At 46.3% G+C, this 25,567-nt stretch overlaps 1 protein-coding gene across 1 annotated transcript in view; it reads left to right on the forward strand.

The window, feature by feature from the left end:
* The window catches only part of RBM19 (RNA binding motif protein 19), a 478,795-nt gene that overhangs the window by 59,254 nt on the left and 393,974 nt on the right, over window positions 1-25,567 (forward strand). Inside the window, exon 8 of the mRNA XM_069214526.1 lies at window positions 9,686-9,764. Coding sequence (XP_069070627.1) covers window positions 9,686-9,764 — 79 coding nt within the window. The remainder of the gene's footprint in view (window positions 1-9,685; window positions 9,765-25,567) is intronic.

Below are 25,567 nucleotides of genomic sequence, written 5' to 3' on the forward strand. Positions count from 1 at the left end.
TGGCAGTGAAAAATGCCACAAATACTGACTTTAACAAGACATCCTGTTATTCAGGACAAGCCAGAGGCCTATATTGCAAGTTGTGTGGAATAGGGTGGGTTATTTACCACACCTGATAATTACCACTACCCTCGTGTGAGGTATTAACCGGGTATAGTAAATACCACTATTCAGTTTGGAAATGAGTAGTAACATGTAGAACTGATATACCACACCAAAGTTTTGCTTTTTCTGGGCCTTTTTACCCTAATAAAGGTTAGCAGTTTTGACCTGCCTGAGTCTATCAGGGGAAAAATGCAAGTATATTATATCTAAACCATAACTCGCAATTCCATGTGTGAACTCTGGTTTGATTATCCGCTTTATGGATGGAGAAACAATGGGGACACTGACCTGGTAAACACAACTATGCTAAAATGGAGGAAGCAAATTAGCAAGAGTTCCAACTTGCATGAACAGTGCAAGTTAATGACTTTATGTGGGCTACCTGCTACACAAGCTTACACAAGTAGAAACTGAGGCAACTCCAGGGCAGGGTCAGTGAAAGGAATAAGTGCAATGGATTCTAGGCAAAGAGTGTGTGGCATGTGTGAGAATTAAGTAATAGGCCACCGGCATATAAAATATGAAAATCTGGAACATTGTATATTTCTGGAAATTATGGGATTTTGAAAATATTGATTTTTACAGTAGTCAAATTATATAACCAGACTGGTGATCTGAGAGCATTAATCCTGGGCTGCTCAGAATAGTTTCTGTGTTTCTAAAATTCAGAGAAAATCATAGTTGAAAATCATGCTATTTCCCTACCACTTTTAGCACATCAAGGCTCTGCGCAGTCTTCAGTTTTACTCTGGTTGACCTTGCTAACAATGGTGTTATGTCATACTCTTTCATGCTCTCGCTCATTCTCTCAAGTGCCTTGCTCATAGCGTCTCACACCTCTCTTGCTCATTCACTTACTCTCTTTCTCTCACTCTCAATATTAAATCTGTTTTGGGAATGAGGAATGTTAATGGAAAAGAATGATTTCTGACAAGCGTTTTTTATTTTGTTTTATTATTTTGTTGATGAGAGGTAGTGGTTATGTTATAATAATGGGGGTGGTATGTAGTGCTTTTGCTGTAAGGTGGTGTAAATCATATACCGTGGGCTCCTGTGGGCAAATGTATCTGCATGGAACAAACTCCCTCTTGAGCTGCACTTGGTGGATGATACTTCACTTGTTCAAAACAAAAGCTGAAAATCTTGCATTTTCAACAACGATAGAAGGTCCAACTGCACTTGGTAGGTGGCAGACAAGCTGGGGCACTCTTTCAAGTAGCCATGCGCTTTACAAGTCACATTTCATTCATTCATTGTTCTCTTCACCTCTGTCTTCTGGAAAATTTGAGCTTGAGTCCTCTTATTATGAGTATATTCACTGTGTGGCAGCTCAGAGATTTTGAACCCATGTAGCTGCTTATCTGTCAAAATATATCACAAAGCACAAGCATATTTTAAGGATACAATAAAGCACACAAAGTAAGCTCAGAATTCCTAATGAAATATGATGGTTTTAAGGTGCCAAATTACCGGTCCATATTCAAATATCCAGTGGTATTTAACAGCGCTGTGTGGGTAGTGGTGGGCCAGTTACAGTCCCATGTGATGTCAAAAGATGCAAATAGGAAGTCAGGTGATGGAAATTGATTAATACATGTTGTTGATCTCATTGGGGGTACAGTGATATTGGGTCATTTTCATAAACTCATGAATTGACAGTCACAGTCAGATATTTACGATGAGAAGCCCACAGGACCTGGCTACACATCACTCCTTGTCATAACTAGGGACATGGTACTTAGGGTTTGGTTTAAACTATCTTTAAGGTGTGATGTCTCTGGAAACTATGAAGGTCAGAAAGGTGGTTCCAACTGTTATCAAATCAGGAGCTTGCCACCTGCATTACAGGACACTACTCTGAGACCTAGAATTAAAAAATAATCTCCTTACAAACATCTCAGGCTGGAAAATGGAATGCTAAAACCTATTGCAAAATCAGAAGTTGAAGCAAGCCACAGCGATGGAGACTCTTCAAACATAAGGATATGGAAGGCCTTCTACAGGGTTTTGACCCTGTTGCAAATCAATTAGTTCAGTTTGGTTCTGATCAGCTAGGCTGTGAATCTTGGGCAGCTCACATTTCCAAGCCAAGCCAATATTAATGCTGGCTTCAGTCACCTGGACCTTGCTGCCCCTCCTCCTAGTCAGTTCAGCTCACCTAGATGTACTGTGGAGGACACCCTCTTCTTATTTTGTGGTAAGTCATGACAGGAGTATTTCCTTCTGACGGATAGGCTTGTTTCAAGACTTTGGGGAAAAACAACAACTAGTATTTTTGCTGGTGCTGGTAAAACATTCCTCTGTGTTTCTGTAGCAGAGTTACTCCAAACTTCATGAGTACAACTTATTGGCTTATGGGAGCATTAATATGAATCCAAGATCAATCATGTTATGATTCTTGGTTTGAAGATAATATAATAACCTGACCAAATATGTAGACTTTCTTCCAGACTTTCACAAAGTAGGTAAAGGGGACACACCAAAGCACAAAGAAAATGTGGATTCTCAGTGAGACAGGATATATTCCCTAAATGGGCTGTGTGCTTTTCCAGACAGACCTTGATCAACCACAAATGAGTGATGGGATTGGACACAGACGGCAGCATGACAATTATTGTTCTCCACACAAACAGCATTTAGAGTTAACTCATTTCCAGGTAGATATTCAGGCACAGCTGCAAACGTCAGACATACGTGAGTGGATTGTTTAATCAGTCTTTTGTCAGAAGTCTGTGCACTGTGAATCCAAATGTATTAACTCGATTTTAATTTTCTAAATATAACATGTTGTGACTCTGTGGTATTCTCAAAAAAATATTTGCAGGAGAGGCCATATGAATTATCCATGTTATATGTTGTAGAGTTTGATTACAACAAATGGTGGTTTACTTTAGTAAATCTGAAAATTGAGAGCTGAGAAAGTTGTCGTGTGTCATTTATTGTGCTGAGCAGACTTCTGCTATTTTGATTTTGGTAATTGTGGAGAGGAGCATTGTATGTTAACATCAATGGTTCCTCGCAGAGGTTTTGTAAATATGTCCCAAATAATTTGGATCCCATGTGCCTGTTATATCTGTTGTTTTAATGTGAGAGGAAAAAGAAAATTAAAACTCTTTTAAATAACAAAGGCATACAGATGGTGAACATTGCCTTTGAATGTGTTTTTTTGCTTGAACGATGCCTAGGGGTACATTAAGCAATGTAGGGCTTGATTTATTATTTGGCTGAAGGCCTACTCTCCTGCAGGGTCGCCCTGATGGAGGTGGCTATCCAAGTTGCTTGTCCATCTCACAAAAGGGTATGGAGAGGTTCATCAAGTCTCTTACGTATGGCAAAAGGTAAATTATATAAAACATTTTGGAGAGTTCTACTATTTTGAATAGGTTTGCTCTGCCCAGTAACAAAAATGGCACCAAGCACCATTTCTGCACATCATCCTTGAATATATTCTGCATCTCAATTTATGGATGAGGAAATACATCCTCTTTCACATGATAAACATCCCTAAGAACTCAAATCCTCCTTTATCACATCTTGTAGGGAGCTAGAAATTTAATCTCTCATACCAAGTACACAGAGTACAGATTTGTCCATGTTGATACGACTTCCAAAATATGAGACAAACCTTTCTACTGTTCTATGTAAGTATAGTACAGATTCTTTGACATATAGAAGAATGTCATCTGCATAGAGAAATATTCTATCTTCCCATATAGAATCCCCACTAAGACCTCCTATCAGGAGGGCATCCTTCTGTATTCAGCAGACCAAAGGTTCCTATGCCAAAGCAAACAAAATTGACATCCCTGCCCTGTTTCCCTCTGCAAAGGGAAGATCACATAACTTAACTATTGAGGGCCTTATACATTTTGGCAGGACTTCAATCATATAGTGCTATTCAGTCAGGTCAAAGGCCTTGGTTTCATCTAGCGACAGCACCACTGCAGGCTCACTAATATTTTGTGCGTATTCTATCCAATCAGGTAACTGTCCATATTTCAGTCATCTGCTTCAACCCAGCAAAACATCAGATGGGGCAAGGTGGGCTAAAAGCCCTGGTACATTACAAAAGTGGTTCACCAGTGCCCTAGGGACGATTTTAACTTCTGTGTTCAAGAGCGATTTTGGTGTATGTGAGCCACATCATGTTTTTGTCCTCTCTGTTTTATGTATAAAGACAATTGTGACATTTATCTGATATTGTGACAGGGCTAATTTGTCCTATCTCTTTCTAATATTGATAATGTATGTTCTGAGATTTTTTCAGAGACTCTTAAAGAACTCTGAGGGGAAGCCATTAGAGCCATGGTCCTACCACTATATAATTTAGCAATAGCCTGTGAAATCTCTAATGTTAGTTCTCCTTCTTATGCCATCTGAACCGAACTTCGATGTGAATCATTGGTGTTGGTAAACCCTGGACGAGTAATGACAGGTTTGTTGTGTCAAAGTGTGCCTTACCTCCATAGAGGTTCCCAAAATACCGGCTAAATGTATGGGCTACCTGAACATTGGCTGTCATCAGTGTCACATATTCAACTTTTGCTCCACCCACCCACATGCTATTCTCCTTAAGCTTACTGAGCCATGAGCCAAGCTAATAATTTCCCTGCTTTGCTCTTGACTTCGTATAAATGTTTGTGTTGAACAACATAGCATCAATCAGAGGCGAGTATTTCTTCTTGCAACTAGTGTAGCACTATTGGTCCTTGTTATCAAGAATGCCTTTTTAGTTCAAAGAGTTCCCTCTCAAAGGCTGCCAGCTTTTGTATCCTCTATCTCTTTTTCCCCTATCACATCTGAAATTGCTTGGGCCTTGACACCTGCTTTGCGCGCCTTTGTGCGTGGGTCTTGGAGCGCCCGTCTCGTCACTGTCCCATTCCAAGTCCTCGGGAAAATCAGATAAGTCAAGGCATAAAAAGAATTCAAAGAAGTCCAAGCACTCTTCGTCTCCTCGTTTGTCAGCCGATGAGACATGGGAGTGTTGTTGTTCTAGGCCTCCCTCTGCGGAGCCTAAGTCTGGGTCCCCCGAGGTTCCAGTTGCCGGAACAATCCCTGTCCAATTGAAAGAGTTCTGTGAGGCCATGCACCTTGTTTTTGGTAAGTCAGACTTTGCTGGTGCGCCTTCGGGCCCCACAGAGTCAAAAGGGGCCCCTTCGGGTTCTGCGCTGGTGGCTTTGGTCTCGACTCCAAGGGGCACTCATGGATCCATGCCTGCAGTGTCGGTTGTGCAAAGCCGACCTTCCCTGACACCTATCCCAACGCCAGCACTCCTGGCGCCTCCCCTGTACCCGAGCTGCACCATCCCCATTCTTATTGCAGACATGTAGCCAGATGGGCATCATGCAACACCAACTGTGGCACGGACAGGAGACTTGCCTTATATGTCGGATCCTGAGCTCCTTTCCTATGGGCTTAGGTTGTGAAGAATGGGAGGGGATACTGGACCCTTTAGAATAACAGCTCCAAGAATCTATGGACTGGCACACAGACGTAGGTGAGGCCGGTTGACTGGGTACTTCACATACTGGCATGCTCTCTCCCCCTGCCGTGTCTACAGAGGCGGGAGCTTCATATTCAGTGGTGTTTAGAAGAGTAGCGGAGGTCCTGGACCTTGAGCGGCCTTTGGTGGAAGTCAGGACTAACCTCCTGACAGAGGTGCTACAACCTGGAGCTTCATCCTCCAAAGCCCTTACAGATGTCCTACTTGGGTACCTGGTCCAAACCCAGCACAGGTGCTCCTGTGTAAAGGACAATTGCCCACCACCATTGCCCTGCTCCTGCCGAGCTACATTTTCTGACAAAGCATCCCACCCCTGAGAGCTTGGTTATCCAAGCCTCCACCTCCCAGGGCGTGTTCTCTTCTACCCCAACACAGGGAATCCAAAAGTCTGGACACACTTGGGAAGGAGATGTTTTCTTCCCCCAACATTGAGGTCCATGGACAATGCATGTTTTTTTGGGCCATTATTCCCACAAACTGATGCATACGGTTAAGCAAGAGCTGTCACAGGTCCTGGAGGAGGCCCTGGATGTACTCTTTCTAGCAGTTGCTGATGGGAGAGATGCAGTAAAGTTCACCATCTGATGCGGACTGGACACGACTTACTCACTGGGCAGAGCAATTTTGTTGATGATGGCTCTGAGGCGCCACACCTGGTTGAGGATGTCTGCCAACCTGATGGGCATGCCCTTTGATGGCACTCTTATCTTCGGAGACAAGGCAGACTTAGTGCCCACACGCTTCAAGGATTCTTGTGCTACAGCCAGGTCCTTGGGCCTCGGGAAGCCCCTTGCCCGCCTCAATCTTCCTTTCGCCTTTTTTGTGGCTTCTGAAGTGGTGCCCACCCGCGTCTTTGCTTGATCAGCCACTGTGCCGCTCTTGCTGCCCAGCCTCTGCATGGCCAAGGATATGGTATCTGTAGACCTCATTGATCAGAAAGCCAGTGGTCTGGCCAGTCATCCGCCACTCGTCAGCTCCCTTGCAGCTGCCTCCAACCCTTCCTAGTCTGACTTTTCCCCATCGGAGACCACTCGGATTCAGGATTCCCCATCAATTGCTCTGTTGGCAATCCATCACGTCAGACAGGTGGGTTTTGCAGATAGTCCAAACGGGCTACTCTCTTCTCTTCAAGTCTAACCCTCCATCCATGCATTCATCCTACAATCAGATGATGGAGGATCACTTGGCACTTCTCCAAGAAGAGGTTATGGCTCTCTTGGCCAAGGGAGTCATAGAGAGAGTCCCTGTGACAGAAGTGGGTCATGGCTGCTATTCCCGCTGCTTTCTGGTACCCAAAAAGGACAAGGGCCATCACCCTATCCTGGACCTCCACTCCCTCAAGAAGAAGTTAAAAGTGTTTATTCTGGCTCAGTTTCTATCTGCCCTGGACCCAGAAGGCTGGATGGCAGCGTTGGACTTGCAGGACACTTATTTCCATACTTCCCTTCCTGCCTGCCGACAGTCAATACTTGCGGTTCACGGTAGACCACGAGTGTGAGATCTGCAGTGGTGGTTAACAAATCACGATTGGGTCACAGGCAGATCCCTCTCCCTTCCCCAACCATACCTGACAGTAGGGACAGATGCGTCACTCCTGAGATGGGATGGCCTTCTGGGAGAGGTGGAGATCAGAGGCATCTGGTCTGTGGCAGAGTCCAGACTCCACATCAACTCGTGGGAGCTCCGGGTGATCCGGTTGGCATTGAAAGCATTCCTTCCCTCCCTAAAGGGAAAGATAGTGCAGATGTTCATGGACAACACCACTGCCTTGTGATACTGCAACAAGCAGGGTGGGGTCATAGACCCTTTTTCAGGAGTCTTTGCTCCTCTGGACTTAGCTGTAACAGCAGGGCATATCCCTCGTGGTTCAACATCTGCCAGGCTCTCTGAACGTCAAAGCAGACAAGGTCAGCCAACCATGCTCAGTTGATCACAAATGGTGTCTCTATTCGGAGTTGGTGCAAGGTCTCTTTCGACATTGGGGAGAGCCTTGGTGAGATCAGTTTGCCTGCCAAGAGAACACTCAGTGTCAGCAGTATTGCACATTGGAGTTTCCAAAGCGGCAATCACTCGGAGACGCTTTTCATCTTGAGTGGAACTCAGGTCTGCTGTACACCTTTCCGCCCATACCACTTCTGTCCAGAGTTCTCAAGAAGATCAAGAACGCCCAGGCCCAAGTAATCTTTGTGGCTCCAGATTGGGCACAGAGAGTTTGGTGCCCTGAGCTATTGAGCATGGCCATCAATCATCCGATCACACTGCCCCTTCAGGAGGATTTCCTGTTGCAGCAGCAGGGGAGGGTTCTGCACCTGAACCTATGTATTCTCCACCTTCTTGCACGGAGATTGAGCGGCGGCAGTTGACAGCATTTGACCTTAGCAATTAACACTACTGTTGCTTTACTGATTACTGTCCTCTTACCCACCTCCATCTAAATAATGTTCTCTACTGTAGTGGGAGAAAACCCCCTTTAGCCTTCTTCCAGCACACTGAAATGTATTTATTTATTTTGGAGCCACAACTTTACTTTCAGTTCATTTTTATCAGTAGACAGCATATTTATTACAGCTTTTTTCAGCTTACTCATTTCCACACAATATTTCACAGCAAAATAGTTTCTGAAGGGACTCGCTAATATGTTTCCTCCCACCCTGTTTTTTTAATGCCACAAATGACCACAGTCTTGCCTTAACTTTTCTGATGGGGTCCAGTTTCAACGCTCTGCACAGTTGTCTGTTATAGTTACATACAAAACAGTTTTTCTGATTGCAACTCACTGACATACCATGCCAATATTAATGCAAACACTCTGTCCACCCCATTGATTTTTCTTTCCTGACAAATTGGTTCTCCGAACCAGTCAGTTTTTGTTATGATAGAACCAAGGAAATTGAAATGATGACAAGCTGTTCATAGGATATTCAGGCAACCAGAATAGCAGGGCTGTACAAAAAAGAAGACCTTCAAGGTGGTTTGTCATGTGTGCCAATATGAGGTATGCTCTTGCCCTTGTACAGAAGGAGCTTCTGGAAAGCATGAGAAGTTATTCCACCTAGGCAAAAAACACATCCTCAACCCTGACAAGGGTAGTCTTCATAGCAGAGATTTACAAGGCTGCAACATGGTCATCTTTCTACACCATTGTAAAGCATGAATTGCTTGGATTCGTCGGTCAGGAAAGATGGACAGGTTGGTTGTTCTTTTCTCCTCACTTTTCTTGTATGACAAAAGTACCCTCCACTGAACTTGGTGTAGTTTGGGAATCTATTGAGAAAGTGAAAACACAACAGTAAGAGGTATCCATCAGAAAAAAAGGTGGTTACCTTTTGTAACCTTTTGTCTGGGAATACTTTATCTCCCTGCAAATTTCTCACTGATGTATTCCAACTTCGTATTTCAAAAGTTGATCTTTAGGTAATCCTTTTATTAAGGTTCCAAATTAGTTGTTGTACTGCACCTTAACAACAATGATGCCGTAACCATCGAAAATGTGAGGAAAAAACAGAGGGAAATATGGCATTAGGGCACTATAATTGGTACTTTGTCTCCAGTGCCAACATGGAGCCAACACCCTTTACTAGTGTTAAAGAGCTATTGAAAATGTTTCCAGATCCAGTCTGCTCCTGGGATATTCAAGAGATGAGGCATCTGCAGGTGATGAGTATCCACCAGAAAGAGCATTACTGAATGTTTTCTTTTAAGAAACAGAAATGTTGTTCAGGATTTAATTAAATACAGCAAGCATATAAATACACTGCAATTGTTTTACGCTATCACATTAAGACTGCTCCCTGAAGAGTGAACAGGGTCGTTTTTTAAAAGTTAGAAATATAACCAATTTGTTTGCAATAGTGTATCTTAATAAATGCTCTGTGCCCTTTCTTTTGGTGGTTGTTAAGACTAATAATATGATTTATTAACCTATTCATGAAGTTTCCTCTATAGACCTGAAACTGTGTTGGCGTAGTGGTTGGCTTTGACCTATGCAGAATTATAGCTGAAGAAACACTTGTCTGTTTCTGTTAAGACCTATATCTGAGCTTTTAAATAAATATTAACTTTTTTTTGCGTTAACAGCAAAATGTCCGGGAGTTCTTAGTGCCTCTCCATCCAGCTGCAATCCGGATTGTAAAGAACACCCATGGCAATAAGACTGGTAAGGTGTTGTTCTCATCATCTTTCCTCTTGTTTGTAACACATTTGTTAATTAATTGTAAATTTGAATCACATTTATATTGATTTAAGAAGGAGAAGTTATTTATCCAAAGGGTCAGGCTTTACAAATAGTGTGGTGGATGTGGACTTGTTGCAGAGGAAAGCAGTGACTCTTCATTCGTAATTTATGAAAGTATCTTGGAGGAGAGAGTGTGCTGTGAGCAAGGTATTGCTTGAATACATTTGTTTGCTCCTTTTTGAAATGTTGAAGACTATATTATGTTGTGTCAGAAGTGGAAGTCTAGGTTCTCAAACTATGAAAAGGGAATGCTTGCCTCCAGGTCTGTAACCCTTTTCTTTTTGGGAGATAATGTGTGGTTCAATATTGGCTCAGATTGGAACAGTTTTCCTAAATGAACTTACATTTTGAGTAATGTTGTTTGCATCATTTGGTGCCCAAAGATTTGTAAATAATGCTGAAGGTTCAGAACATGATACTTGATAATGTTAATCATTGAAGCTGGCAGTGATCTGTTATTCTTTAGGATCAGAATTAGACTTCACTTTGAGTTCTCTGAGCAACAAAAATCATTTTAAATCCCAAGAGTCTGTTCTTGGTCGTTTTCTATTTCCCTTCAGACTCATTCTGTATATTGATGCTGACTCTGTCCGAGGCTCTGCTGCTGCCTTTCCCACACTGCTCCTCTTAGAATTTTCCTGTCAAGCTTGATCTTTCTTGAAGTGGTCTCTAGAGTATTTGTTGATCTCACATGCCTTGTGTAGAAAAGTGCCCCTTTTTGACATGTACACCCCCACTTTTTACCTGGTAATTGATGCAATGTTGACTGAAAGTGCACAGGTGTCCTGCTGTCCAGGTCCACAGTGCCATATCTCATGCCCTAAAATTGTGCAATTATTCCCCACTTGGCAATACCTTTGGACCCCTTTAAGTCCCACTAAATGGTACCCATGGTACCTAGGGCATGGGCACCAAAAGGGCTTCAGCATATATTGTGCCAACCTGTTGCTTTCATTAGAAGGAGTTTACTCCCCAGAGAGCAGCATTGGAGTGCTATTGAGAGGGAAGCCTTTGCTGTGGTCTGCTCCTTGAAGAAGTTAAGACCATACCTGTTTGATTCGTACTTCCTTGTTCAAGCTGACCACAGGCCTCTCAGATGGCGACTTCAAATGAAAGGTGAAAACCCTGAACTGTTGAGGTGGTCAATCTCCCTGCAGGGAACGGAGTTTACATGCAGCTTCAGAAAATCACACTGGCAACTTTTCAAACCTGTAATAACTTCTATTGTAAAGCATACTTACCTTATGGTATTTATTCTGGTGCCTAAACATATATAAAGATACTTGCTGTTTTTGTAAATTCGTGTGCATCTCCTTGTTGAGTTGTGTGTCTCATTTATTGACTGTGTGCCTATGGTAAATGTCTAACACTCCTCTTTGATAAGCCTAAGGCCGCTCGACCACACCACCCATTAAGAGAGCACCTTAGGATTGCTAGAGCACGCCCCCGTCCACTAATAAGGGAAATCCAGGGCTCTTTACACAATATGTCTCATTTTGATATACTGTATAAAGAGCCAGCTTCCTGCATTGGTGTTGCAACGACTGAATACAAGACTTGACATTTGCTGTACCACTCAGTTAAAAGTTGATACCACTAAGGAATCCAAAACTGCCATTAGGAAACATTTTATATTTAGGCACCAGAATCAACACTATCAGGCAAGTAAGGGAAAGATGGCGATCAGTCTAAAGATAAAAACAACAAGTCTTCTAAAGGCCCCTAAAAACCTGTTCCGGAGGATGGGCCAAAGACAAGACAAAGACCAAGGAGGTGGGTACCAGGGTAAAAACTAGGGGCCAGATGTATCAAAAAAGGCATTTGCGATTCGGAAATAGCGATTTTAAAGAAATCACTATTTCTGAATCGCAAAATGCAAAGTATCATATTTGCGATTCGGTAATAGCGATTTCTTATAAATCGCAAATGCTATTACCAAATCGCAAATTGCGATAACGGCCCCATTCGCACCTATGGGCCTGTAGGCCCATATTTGCGAATTTTTTGCATTTTTTTTGCATTTCCCAAATTGATAATTCCTAACTGGAATTCGCAAATTTGGGAAATGCAAACCCGAGGGTGCTGGGGGCCTAAGGCCCCCTCTGCTGCACCCCAAGAAGTTTTTTAAGGACATGTAAGGCGCACACTTGGAAAAGTGGCATGTCTGCGTAACATGTCAATTTTAAAAACTAATTTTTAATGCATTTTTTAAATTTGCACATGGTTACCACCAAGTTCAACTTGGTGTTAATAGCAATTCCTTAATAGCCAATTCGCATTAAGGAATAGCTTGTTACATGTGGTTTAGAAATCGCAAATAAGGATTCCTTATTTAGAGAATCGCAATTTGTGATACTCTAAACAGGCTCGCAAATTTAAGGAATTGCTAACTTAGCTAATTCACCCGTTTGTGAATGCAAAAAGGCTTGATAAATCTGGCCCTAGGATCCTTAGAAAACTTGGTGCTTTAATTGCAAAGACAATGGTCACCGAACTGGAGACCCTATCTGTCCTAAAAATAATCCCTCTAGTGCACCTGCAGGTCCTGCTGCAGTGGTAAGTCTCCAGATGGAATCCCAGGTGTGTCGAGAGCACACTGAAGCAACTGCAGAGTCTGAGGGAGGGATGGATGTAGCTGCCCTGGCTGTCTGGCCCATTAACCTAGAGACAACAGCCACATATCAGTGGGCTCAAAGTTGAAGCACTGAGAAATACAGGTGAAAGTGTCACCATGGTGACTGGAAAAACTGATATCCCCAGAGCAGTATCTGACTGGTGAAACCTTCACAGTCAGTCATCAATGCTGACAACCAAGCTAAAGTCTACCCCAATGCAGTTTTGTCCTTAGAATGGGTAGGAGTTACTGACCGAAAGAAGGTGATTGATGATATACTCTGCGATTCCTGTATCCTGTTTGCTAGGAAATTATCTGGAGTCTTCAGCATGGGCTGAGGTTGAAAGAAAGACCCATGTAGCTATGCTGGGTATACCTGAATGGGTATGTCTGAAAGCCAGATCACAATGCAAAGCCTAGGGTGAAAAAGAGGTGTTGGAGCCTGGAATAATGGCCCAACACTCCAAGAGAAAAGGCAGGAAATCTGGTAAGCCAACTTCTGAGCTGCCACAAGCTCATGTCCCCTCTCCACAGGGAGAAGACCTGTCAGCCCTTGAGGGATCTCAGTACCAGGAACTTGGCCTTACATAACAGAGCTTCTGGGCCCAGGGGGGCGCTCTAGGGAAGAGCTGTAACAGGGATAACGGACCTGTCCCTCTCTTGAAAGCCTGAGACAGCAAGCTGCTGACCAGGGAAAAAGTGAGATGTTAGTGGCATCAGAGAACCTATTGGGAGGAAAGGTTCCTGTATACTGAGGCCAGAGACCCCCAAATCTGGTACCAATTGGAGAATGATAGTGCCTCAGAAATATAGAGAGTTTCTCCTCCCCTTAGCACATATCATCACTTTAGCTGGGCACCCTGGCCAGACCCAACTTGGAGTAGAATAGTCCCTCACTTCCACTGGCCAAGAATGTCCCAGAAGGTGAACGAGTTTTGTAACTCCTGTGTCATCTGTCAAGCCAGGGTCAAGACAGGTGGCCACCCAAAGGCCCCCTTAATTCCACTTCCAGTGGTTGGAGTCCTTGTGAAAGGTTAGGGTTTGACGTTGTTGGCCGTCTGGACCCTTCAACAGCATTATGGAACCGATTCATTCTGCTGGTAGTGGATCATGCCACCAGGTATCGTGAAGCTATACTCCTTAGGACTAATGCTGCTCCTGCAGTTGCTAGGGCCCTGCTCAGTATGTTTACTAGAGCAGGCTTCCCTAAGGAGGTGGTATCAGACAAAGGTAGTAACTTCATGTCTGCATACCTCATTTCATTGTGGAATGAATGTGGAGTGACTTATATGTTCAATACCCCATATCACCCTCAAGCAAATGGCTTAGTTCAGAGATTTAACATAAACATGAGGAGCATGATTGCAGGACTCCCTGAGAAACTAAGTTGGAGATAAGATATCCTGTTACCTTGCACGCTTTTCACCTACAGATAAGTGCCACAGAAGGGAATAGGTTTTTCCCCCCTTTGAGCGCCTGGTTGGTCATCCTCTAAGAGGACCATTGTACCTGGTGGGAGAAGGCCTCTCAAAGAGCCCAATCAAGACATTGTGGACTGTGTGCTTGGCCTACGTTCAAGGATGGCTGAATACAGGGAGGAAGCATCCAAGAACCTTGGAGCCTACCAAATACTCCAGAAGCCCTGGTATGACCAAATGGCAGCCATGGTGGAGTACCATCCAGGGCAGAACGTGTGGGTACTTGAGCCTGTAGCTCCCAGGACACTCTAGGGCAAATGGAGTTGCCCCTGCTCTATTCTCAAGAAAAATAGTGAAGGCACCGTTGCCGGGTCATCCTTGTGAACCGCCTAAAACTCTTCCATGACAGGGGTGATTTGGTGATGCTGATGGTCACTGATGAGGATCAGGAAGAAGACAGTGAGCCTCTCCCTGACCTCCTCTCGAACAGCCCCAAAGATGGGTCATTTGATGGAGTGGTCTTTTTGGACACCCTCACTGCCTAGCAGCAAGCTGACTGCAGGCAAGTTCTACAGCAGTATGCTTTTCTCTCACCCCTGGTCAGACTAACTGGTGTGTCCATGATGTGGACTCTGGTGACCACATGCCTGTCAAAAGCACAACATACAGACCGTCTGACCAAATGAAGGATAGCATCAAGGCTTAAGTCAGCAAGATTTTTGATTTGGGGGTTATTGAGACCCCTGACAATACCTGGGCCAGCCCAGTGGTTTTAGTCCCCACACCTTGTTCCAAGGAAGGTAAACCAGAGCTGAGCTTTTGTGTGGACTATTGAGGTCTCAGTGCTGTCACCAAGACAGATGCACACCCAATTCCAAGAGCAAATGAGACGAGCTCATTGACGGGTTAGGGGCAGCCAGATTTCTCAGTACTTTTGATATAACATCAGGGTACTGGCAGATTGGTCTGACCCCAGGAGCAAAAGAGAGGTCAGCATTCTCGACCCCAGATGGGAATTGCCAGATTACTGTTATGACGTTTGGTTTAAAGACTTCCCCTGCTACCTTTGAAAAGTTGGTGAATAAAGTACTTTCTGAGTTGGAACCCTTTAGTGCAGCATATTGTGATGATATTGCTGTCTGTAACTCCACTTGGCAGGATCACCTGATTCAGCTTGGCGAGGTTCTTGAAGCTCTGCGAAGTGCAGGCCTCACTAGCAAGGCAAGCAAGTGCCAGATAGGCAGGTCAAAGCTGTATACTTGGGCCACCTTGTAGGTGGAGGGTGAGTTCAACCACTACAACTCAAGACCCAGACAATTCTGGACTGGACAGCTCCAACTACCCAGACCAGAGTCAAATCATTCCTTGGCTTGACTGGGTACCACAGGAGGTTTGTGAAGGGGTATGGTACCATTGTGGCACCCCTCATAGAACGGACCTCTGACAAAATGCCAAGGAAAGTAAACTGGACAAAAGGCTTTTGACACTCTGAAGGAAGCAATGTGCCCAACACCTATTCGCAAAGCTTAAGATTATTCAAAGTGGTTCATAGTACTGACTGATGCCTCTGAACATGAGATAAGAGTAGTCCCATCCCAAACCAATTATGATGGCCAAGCTGAGCACAGGCCTCTCAAATGGCGGATGCAAATGAAAGGTGAAAACCCCAAACTGTTGAGGTGTTCTATCTCCCTACAGGTAATGGAGTTTACAATGGAACACAGACCTGTGATTGACTATGCCAATGTAGATGGCCTTTCTAGGTGTTTCCACTTAGACAATGAAGACTCTCTTGCGAAAGGTTAGTCTCATTCTCTTTCGTTTTGGGGAGGAGGGGGTTCTGTAGAAAAGTGCCCCTTTTTGACATGGTCACCCCACATTTTTCCTGGTAATTGATGCAATTTTGACTGAAAGTGCACTGGGTTCCTGCTGCCCAGGTTCCCAGTGCCAGATCTTTTTTTCAAAAACTGCAATTGTTCCCCACTTGACAATATCTTCGCACCCCTGTAAGTCTCGAGTAAATGGTACCCCTGGTACCAAGGGCATGGGTACAAGAACAGGTCCACATGGGCTGCAATATTTATTGTGCCACTCTCCGGGGTCCCTCAACTAGCACATGCAGACCGCCCTTGCAGGATGTGTGTCTGGGTGCAGCTAAAAGTGAAAATACAACATGGCACACAGCCTGTGTGCCATGTCTCCGACCAGGGCATGCAATATATGTAAGTCATCCTTAAAGCAGGCCTTACTTCTAATGCAAGGTGCATTATAGTACATGTGTCGACATATCTGCAAGAGCTGCTATGCCCCTGTAATCTTTGTCAATTCTTAGACATAGTGAGTGGATAGGGAAGCCATTTTAAGTGCATGTGCTGGGCAATGGTCAGTACGAGTGCCCAGGCTACACAATTGATTCTTTGAAAATAGGGACGTTTGGTATCAAACATCTCGTATTAGTAGACCCACACTGATTCCAGTGATGGATTGATTAATATATTCATCCAGAGGGTACGTTAGGGGTGCCCCCTGAAAAACTTACCATCTACCCCTCTGCTTGCTGACTAGTTTCAACTAGCCTATCACCAACAGACAGGTTTCTGACTCCCAAGGGTGAGAGCCTCTACTCTCAGGCGGTCATGGACAAAAGTCTGCTTTGACGGGGATGTTAACACAGCCCTCCCAACAAGATAACCTTCAAATCTGCATTTATTCCAAGGCAGCGGGCTTCAAAGAAGCCCACCACCCTTGATATGTAGATCTGACTTCCCTCAGAGGAGGAGATGCCTGTCCTTCTGACGGAGGGCCCATTTGGCACTTTGACAGGTGGGAAAATTAGTAGTCAGAAAAGTATGTCACCCAGTCAGGTCAAGTTCTACCCGAAGGTGAGCTACCTGATGTGAAACACCCTTAAATTCAGTATTTAGGTGAGCCCCTGCACCACAAAATCCGATCCTGCTGACCTGAAGGAGAAGGACACTCCAGAGACACAAAAGGCAAGAACTAAAGACCAATGACTGACTTGGCTCCAACCCTGCCAGGCTGCCTAGAGACTTTGACAATTGCAAGAAAGACGCACCGCCCTCCAGCTGCTGAAATTTCCAAAATCCCTGGAAGACTGCCAGCCTTCACTCCAACACAAGAAACTCAGTGGAGTAGCAGAGCTGCTTCACTGCATCCTTGCAGGCACCCAGGAATCACTAAAGAGGACTCTGGACCGCCAAAACCTGACACCAGACAGCACCATTGCACCTGTGTCCCATTACCCGAGTCCAACATCACCAGCGTGGTCCCCGGCCAGAGACAGTCCATTGTGGCTTTCCCCACTGTGACCACTACACTGACGCCTGCAGCCTCTTTCAGCAGGATTCCCCCCTCTCCCCCCATAACTGCGACCACCTCTAGTAACGGGAACCTAACGGTCCACTGCACCTCTGCACCTGGATGCCCCGGACCGAGGAGAAAAGGACCACTCATGTCCCTGCATCCCCCAGGCTCATGGGATCTGAGCCCACTTGGTGCTTCGGCCGGAGTGGTCTCTCAGCCCACGCCTGCATCCTGTTTCTGCAGGCCCTCTTTACTGCAACTGCTGCCAGTGATGAAAGCCGGACGGTCCATGAACCCTCTTCACTCAGACGCCCCTGACCGAGGAGAAGAGGACTACTGGTGTTCTGCATCCCCGAGCATCACAAGAACTGAACCAGCTTGGTGGTTCATCCTGACTGGTCTCCCAGTCCTCACCTGCAGCATCTTTTTGCCTAGACCATTCCCCATTGATGTAAATGGGGCACCCAGTGCAGAACTATACCACTACACCCGTCCGCGCCAGTGCTTCCCAAGGTGACCTGTTGGCGTGACCTAGGACCCTGCCCCATACTCACCTCAAGTCTGGAAGATTGGTCCTGTAAGTTGCTGTGAAGACCCTGTTTGCTATATATGTTTTCTCTCCCATAGGGTGGCATTGCCGGTCAGAAAATTGCACTGTGTCGACTTTTCAACCCTGTCATAATTTCTCTTGCACAACGTACTTACCTGATAGTATTGATTCTGGTGCCTAAACATATATAAAGATACTTGCTATTTTTGTAAATTGTTGTGGATCTCCTTCTTGAGTTGTGTGTGTCATTTATTGACTGTGTGCGTCTGGTAAATGTCTAACACTCCTCTCTGATAAGCCTAAGGCTGCTCGACCACACTACCCCTTAAGGGAGCACCTTGGATTTGCTAGAGCAAGCCTCTGTCCACTAGTAAGGGAAACCCTGGACTCTCCGCACAGTATATCTCTTTTTGATATTCCATTTAAAGAGCCAGTTTCCTACACCTTACCAATATGGCGGGGGGACACATTGTAAATATAGGCAGTCAACTAAAAGTCTTTGCTTGGTGTAGAACCTCTTCAGTAGGTTTATTCCTGAAACAAAAATGCTAGTTTGAGCATTTGGGCATGTTAATGTTAGATTTATTGGTAGGAGTCCCTCATATGTATTACCCGTGTTCCCAATTCTTCTTTTATTAGACTGTTGGAACATATCAGTCTTTAGGGTAGAGGAAAGTAGAGTTTTAAACAGCATCACTATTTTTAAGTTTGCTACAATTTTTATGTCTCCTACAGACCACATTAGCTGTGTGTTAACATGCCCATTATTACCAACACACTGCATATACTGAGTTTGGCTTTGGATCAGTCCTTTGCCCTTGATTAGCTGGTGTTAGTTTGTATCTCAGTTCCATGGTCCTGATTCAGTTGTTTTCCTTCCTGTTCTTCTGTTTGTCCTCCCAGAGAAGCATTTTGATCTCTCCATGTTTTGATTGGATTCCACTCCTAAGGGCAAGGACCCACTGTAAGGAAATGCCTCCTTGGCATGGTTGCCCCCTGACTTTTTGCTTTTGCTGATGCTATGTTTTGAATTGAAAGTGTGCTGAGGCCTGCTAACCAGGCCCCAGCACCAGTGTTCTTTCCCTAAACCTGTACTTTTGTATCCACAATTGGCACACCCTGGCATCCAGATAAGTCCCTTGTAAATGGTACCCCTGGTACCAAGGGCCCTGATGCCAAGGGAGGTCTCTAAGGGCTGCAGCATGTCTTATGCCACCCTGGAGACCCCTCACTCAGCACAGACACACTGCTTGCCAGCTTGTGTGTGCTGGTGAGAACAAAACGAGTAAGTCGACATGGCACTCCCCTCAGGGTGCCATGCCAGCCTCTCACTGCCTATGCAGGTGGTGTAGATAAGTCACCCCTCTAGTAGGCCTTACAAGCCCTAAGGCAGGGTGCACTATACCATAGGTGAGGGCACCAGTACATGAGCACTGTGCCCCTACAGTGTCTAAGCAATACCTTAGACATTGTAAGTGCAGGGTAGCCATAAGAGTATATGGTCTGGGAGTCTGTTTTACACGAACTCCACAGCACTATAATGGCTACACTGAAAACTGGGAAGTTTGGTATCAAACTTCTCAGCACAATAAATGCACACTGATGCCAGTGTACATTTTATTGTGAAATACACCCCAGAGGGCACCTTAGAGGTGCCCCCTGAAACCTTAACCGACTATCTGTGTAGGCTGACTGGTTCCAGCAGCCTGCCACAACTGAGACATGTTGCTGGCCTCATGGGGAGAGTGCCTTTGTCACTCTGAGGCCAGTAACAAAGCCTGCACTGGGTGGAGATGCTAACACCTCCCCCAGGCAGGAGCTGTCACACCTGGCGGTGAGCCTCAAAGGCTCACCCCTTTGTGCCAGCACCGCAGGACACTCCAGCTAGTGGAGTTGCCCGCCCCCTCCGGCCACGGCCCCCACTTTTGGCGGCAAGGCCGGAGAAAATAATGAGAATAACAAGGAGGAGTCACTGGCCAGTCAGGACAGCCCCTAAGGTGTCCTGAGCTGAAGTGACTCTAACTTTTAGAAATCCTCCATCTTGCAGATGGAGGATTCCCCAATAGGATTAGGAATGTGACCCCCTCCCCTTGGGAGGAGGCACAAAGAGGGTGTACCCACCCTCGGGGCTAGTAGCCATTGGCTACTAACCCCCCAGACCTAAACACGCCCTTAAATTTAGTATTTAAGGGCTTCCCTGAACCTAAGAATTTAGATTCCTGAAACTACAAGAAGAAGAGGACTGCTGAGCTGAAGAACCCCTGCAGAGGAAGAACAGAAGACACCAACTGCTTTGGCCCCAGACTTACCGGCCTGTCTCCTGCCTTCCAAAGAAACCTGCTCCAGCGACGCTTTCCAAGGGACCAGCGACCTCTGAATCCTCTGAGGACTGCCCTGCTTCAAGAAAGACAAGAAACTCCCGAGGACAGCGGCACTGCTCCAAAAGAACTGCAACTTTGTTTCAAGGAGCAGATTTAAAGACCCCTGCAACTCCCCGCAAGAAGCGTGAGACTTGCAACACTGCACCCGGCGACCCCGACTCGACTGGTGGAGAACCAACACCTCAGGGAGGACCCTCCGGCGACTCCAAGACCGTGAGTAACCAAAGTTGTCCCCCCTGAGCCCCCACAGCGACGCCTGCAGAGGGAATCCCGAGGCTCCCCCTAACCGCGACTGCCTGAACTCCATTTCCCGACGGCTGGAAAAGACCCTGCACCCGCAGCCCCCAGCACCTAAAGGAACGGAACTCCTGTGCAGGAGTGACCCCCAGGAGGCCCTCTCCCTTGCCCAGGTGGTGGCTACCCCGAGGAGCCCCCCCCCCTTGCCTGCCTGCAACGCTGAAGAGATCCCTTGATCTCTCATTGAAAGCCATTGTAAACCCGACGCGTGTTTGCACACTGCACCCGGCCGCCCCCGCGCTGCTGAGGGTGTACTTTTTGTGCTGACTTGTGTCCCCCCCGGTGCCCTACAAAACCCCCCTGGTCTGCCTTCCGAAGACGCGGGTACTTACCTGCTGGCAGACTGGAACCGGGGCACCCCCTTCTCTCCATTATAGCCTATGTGGTTTGGGCACCTCTTTGACCTTTGCACCTGACCGGCCCTGAGCTGCTGGTGTGATAACTTTGGGGTTGCTCTGAACCCCCAACGGTGGGCTACCTTGGACCCAAAACTGAAACCTGTAAGTGACTTACTTACCTGTTAAAACTAACATTACTTTACCTCCCCCAGGAACTGTGAAAATTGCACTGTGTCCACTTTTAAAACAGCTTATTGTGTTATATGTAAAAAGCATACATGCTAATGTAATGATTCAAAGTTCCTAAAGTACTTACCTGCAATACCTTTCAAATGAGATATTACATGTAGAATTTGAACCTGTGGTTCTTAAAATAAACTAAGAAAATATATTTTTCTATAACAAAACCTATTGGCTGGATTTGTCTCTGAGTTTGTGTTCCTCATTTATTGCCTGTGTGTATGTACAACAAATGCTTAACACTACTCCTTGGATAAGCCTACTGCTCGACCACACTACCACAAAATAGAGCATTAGTATTATCTCTTTTTGCCACTATCTTACCTCTAAGGGGAACCCTTGGACTCTGTGCATGCTATTCCTTACTTTGAAATAGCACATACAGAGCCAACTTCCTACATTGGTGGATCAGCGGTGGGGTACAAGACTTTGCATTTGCTGGACTACTCAGCCAATACCTGATCACACGACAAATTCCAAAAATTGTCATTAGAAATTGATTTTTGCAATTTGAAATTTTTCTAAATTCTTAAAAGTCCTGCTAGGGCCTTGTGTTAGTCCCTGTTAGCATTTCCTTTTAGAGTTTAAAAGTTTGGTAAAAGTTTGAATTAGATCCTAGAACTAGTTTTAGTTTCTTAAAAAGTATTCCAACTTTTAGAAGCATAATGTCTAATACAGATGTGAGTGTGGTGGAACTGGACACCACACCTTACCTCCATCTACAGATGAGAGAGCTAAGGTCACTCTGTAAACTAAAGAAAATAGCAATGGGCTCCAGACCTTCCAAACTACAGCTCCAGGAGCTGTTGGCAGAGTTTGAAAGAGCCAACCCCTCTGAGGATGGCAACACAGAGGATGAGTATAGTGACTTGGAGGGTGATTCCCCCCCACCAGTCCTATCTAGGGAGGACAGGGCCTCTCAAGCCCTGACTCCACAAATCATAGTCAGAGATGCTGGTTCCCTCACAGGAGGGACCAACCTCTCTGAAATCACTGAGGATAACTCCAGTGAAGAGGACATCCAGTTAGCCAGGATGGCCAAAAGATTGGCTTTGGAAAGACAGATCCTAGCCATAGAAAGGGAAAGACAAGAGATGGGCCTAGGACCCATCAATGGTGGCAGCAACATAAATAGGGTCAGAGATTCTCCTGACATGTTGAAAATCCCTAAAGGGATTGTAACTAAATATGAAGATGGTGATGACATCACCAAATGGTTCACAGCTTTTGAGAGGGCTTGTGTAACCAGAAAAGTGAACAAATCTCACTGGGGTGCTCTCCTTTGGGAAATGTTCACAGGAAAGTGTAGGGATAGACTCCTCACACTCTCTGGAAAAGATGCAGAATCTTATGACTTCCTGAAGGGTACCCTGATTGAGGGCTTTGCATTCTCCACTGAGGAGTATAGGATTAGATTCAGGGGGGCTCAAAAATCCTCGAGCCAGACCTGGGTTGACTTTGTAGACTACTCAGTAAAAAACACTAGATGGTTGGATTCAAGGCAGTGGTGTAAGTAATTATGATGGGCTGTACAATTTATTTGTGAAAGAACACCTGTTAAGTAATTGTTTCAATGACCAACTGCATCAGCATCTGGTAGACCTAGGACCAATTTCTCCCAAGAATTGGGAAAGAAGGCGGACCATTGGGTCAAGACTAGGGTGTCCAAAACTTCCACAGGGGGTGACCAAAAGAAAGGGGTCACAAAACCTCCCCAGGGGAAGGGTGGTGAGACAGCCAAAAACAAAAATAGTAAAGAGTCTTCTACAGGCCCCCAAAAACCTGCACAGGAGGGTGGGCCCAGAGCCTCTTCACAAAACAATTCTGGGTACAAGGGTAAAAACTTTGATCCCAAAAAGGCCTGGTGTCGTAGCTGTAGTCAGTCTGGACACCAAACTGGAGACAAGGCCTGTCCCAAGAAAGATACCACTTCTAACTCCAATCCAGCTAAAACTGGAATGGCCAGTCTCCAAGTGGGATTAACAGTGTGCCCAGAGCAAATCAGGTGTCACACTGAAGCTACATTAGTCTCTGAGGGTGGGGTGGATTTAGCCACACTGGCTGCCTGGCCCCCTAACATGCAAAAATACAGGCAGCAGCTCTTAATTAATGGGACAAGTGTAGAGGGCCTGAGGGATACAGGTGCCAGTGTCACTATGGTGACAGAGAAACTGGTTTCCCCTGGCCAATACCTGGCTGGACAAACTTATCCAGTCACCAACGCTGACAATCAGACTAAAGTACATCCCATGGCTATGGTAACTTTAGAGTGGGGAGGGGTCAATGGCCTGAAACAGGTGGTGGTCTCCTCAAATATCCCAGTGGACTGTTTGCTTGGAAATGACCTGGAGTCCTCAGCCTGGGCTGAGGTAGAACTGAAAACCCATGCAGCCATGCTGGGTATCCCTGAACTGGTGTGTGTCAAGACAAGAGCACAGTGCAAGGCACAGGGTGAAAAAGTAGAGCTGGAGTCTGGAAGAAAGGCCCAGCCTACCAAGAGAAAAGGAAAGTCAGCTGGGAAACCAGCTGCAACACAACAAGAAAAAGAGAACCTCCCTTCTCAGGAAGAAGTTCTGCCCTCTGAGAGAACTGAGCCTATGGAACTGGAACCTTATCAGGTTGAGCTCTTAGGCCCAGGGGGACCCTCAAGGGAAGAGTTGTGTAAGGGACAAGAAACCTGTCCCTCTCTTGAAGGCCTTAGGCAGCAAGCTGCTGAAGAGTCCAAAGGCAAGAAAAATGGAACACATAGGGGGTGATTCTGATTCTGGCGGACGGCGGAGGCCGCCCGCCAGAATTCCGCCCCCATTATACCGCTCTGCGGTCAGAAGACCGCGGAGGGTATTATGAGTTTTTCCCTGGGCTGGCGGGCGGTCTCCAAAAGACCGCCCGCCAGCCCAGGGAAAAACTCCCTTCCCACGAGGATGCCGGCTCGTAATCGAGCCGGCGGAGTGGGAAGGTGCGACGGGTGCAGTGGCACCCGTCGCGTATTTCAGTGTCTGCAAGGCAGACACTGAAATACTTTGCGGGGCCCTCTTACGGGGGCCGCTGCCGTGCCCATGCCATTGGCATGGGCACGGCAGGGGCCCCCAGGGGCCCCGCGACCCCCCCTACCGCCATCCTGTTCATGGCGGCTTTCCCGCCATCAACAGGATGGCGGTAGGGGGGGTCAGAATCCTCATGGCGGCGGAGCGCGCTCCGCCGCCATGAAGGATTCCCCCGAGCAGCGGTAAGTCGGCGGGAGCCCGCCGACTTGCCGCTTCTGACCGCGGCTGAACCGCCGCGGTCAGAATGCTCGTGGGAGCACCGCCAGCCTGTTGGCGGTGCTCCAGTGGTCGGTGGCCCTGGCGGCCACCGGCCGCCAGGGTCAGAATGACCCCCATAGGGTCTATTGGGAAGATGGACTCCTGTACACTGAGGCAAGAGATCCCAAACCTGGTGCCACTAGGAGAGTGGTAGTGCCTCAGAGTTTCAGAGAGTTTATTCTGACCTTAGCCCATGATATTCCCCATGCTGGGCATTTGGGACAAACCAAGACGTGGGAGAGGTTAGTCAACCACTTCTACTGGCCCAATATGCCCCAGAAGGTTAAGGAGTTTTGCATCTCCTGTCCCACCTGTCAAGCCAGTGGTAAGACAGGTGGACATCCAAAGGCCCCCCTCATTCCACTTCCAGTGGTGGGGGTCCCCTTTGAAAGAGTGGGTGTGGACATAGTGGGTCCACTTGAACCTCCCACAGCCTCAGGAAATATGTACATCCTAGTAGTAGTGGATCATGCTACTAGGTATCCTGAAGCTATTCCCCTTAGGTCGACTACTGCCCCCGCAGTAGCCAAGGCCCTCATTGGTATCTTTACCAGAGTGGGCTTCCCTAAGGAGGTGGTGTCTGACAGAGGTACCAACTTCATGTCAGCATACCTAAAACACATGTGGAATGAGTGTGGAGTGACTTATAAGTTCACTACACCATATCATCCACAAACTAATGGCCTTGTTGAGAGATTCAACAAGACATTAAAGGGCATGATCATGGGGCTCCCAGAAAAACTCAAAAGGAGATGGGATGTCCTCCTGCCAAGTCTGCTTTTCGCTTACAGAGAGGTGCCTCAGAAGGGAGTAGGTTTCTCACCCTTTGAACTTCTGTTTGGCCACCCTGTAAGGGGACCACTTGCTCTTGTTAAAGAAGGCTGGGAGAGACCTCTTCATGAGCCTAAACAAGACATAGTGGACTATGTACTTGGCCTTCGCTCAAGAATGGCAGAGTACATGGAAAAGGCAAGTAAAAACCTTGAGGCCAGCCAACAGCTCCAGAAGTTTTGGTATGACCAAAAGGCTGCAATGGTTGAATTTCAACCAGGGCAGAAAGTCTGGGTTTTGGAGCCTGTGGCTCCCAGGGCACTTCAGGACAGATGGAGTGGCCCTTACCCAATCCTGGAAAAGAAGAGTCAGGTCACCTACCTGGTGGACCTAGGCACAAGCAGGAGCCCCAAGAGGGTGATCCATGTAAACCGTCTAAAACTCTTCCATGATAGGGCTGATGTGAATCTGTTGATGGTAACAGATGAGG

Source organism: Pleurodeles waltl, chromosome 11 (assembly GCF_031143425.1).
Source record: "Pleurodeles waltl isolate 20211129_DDA chromosome 11, aPleWal1.hap1.20221129, whole genome shotgun sequence".
Taxonomy (NCBI): domain Eukaryota; kingdom Metazoa; phylum Chordata; class Amphibia; order Caudata; family Salamandridae; genus Pleurodeles; species Pleurodeles waltl.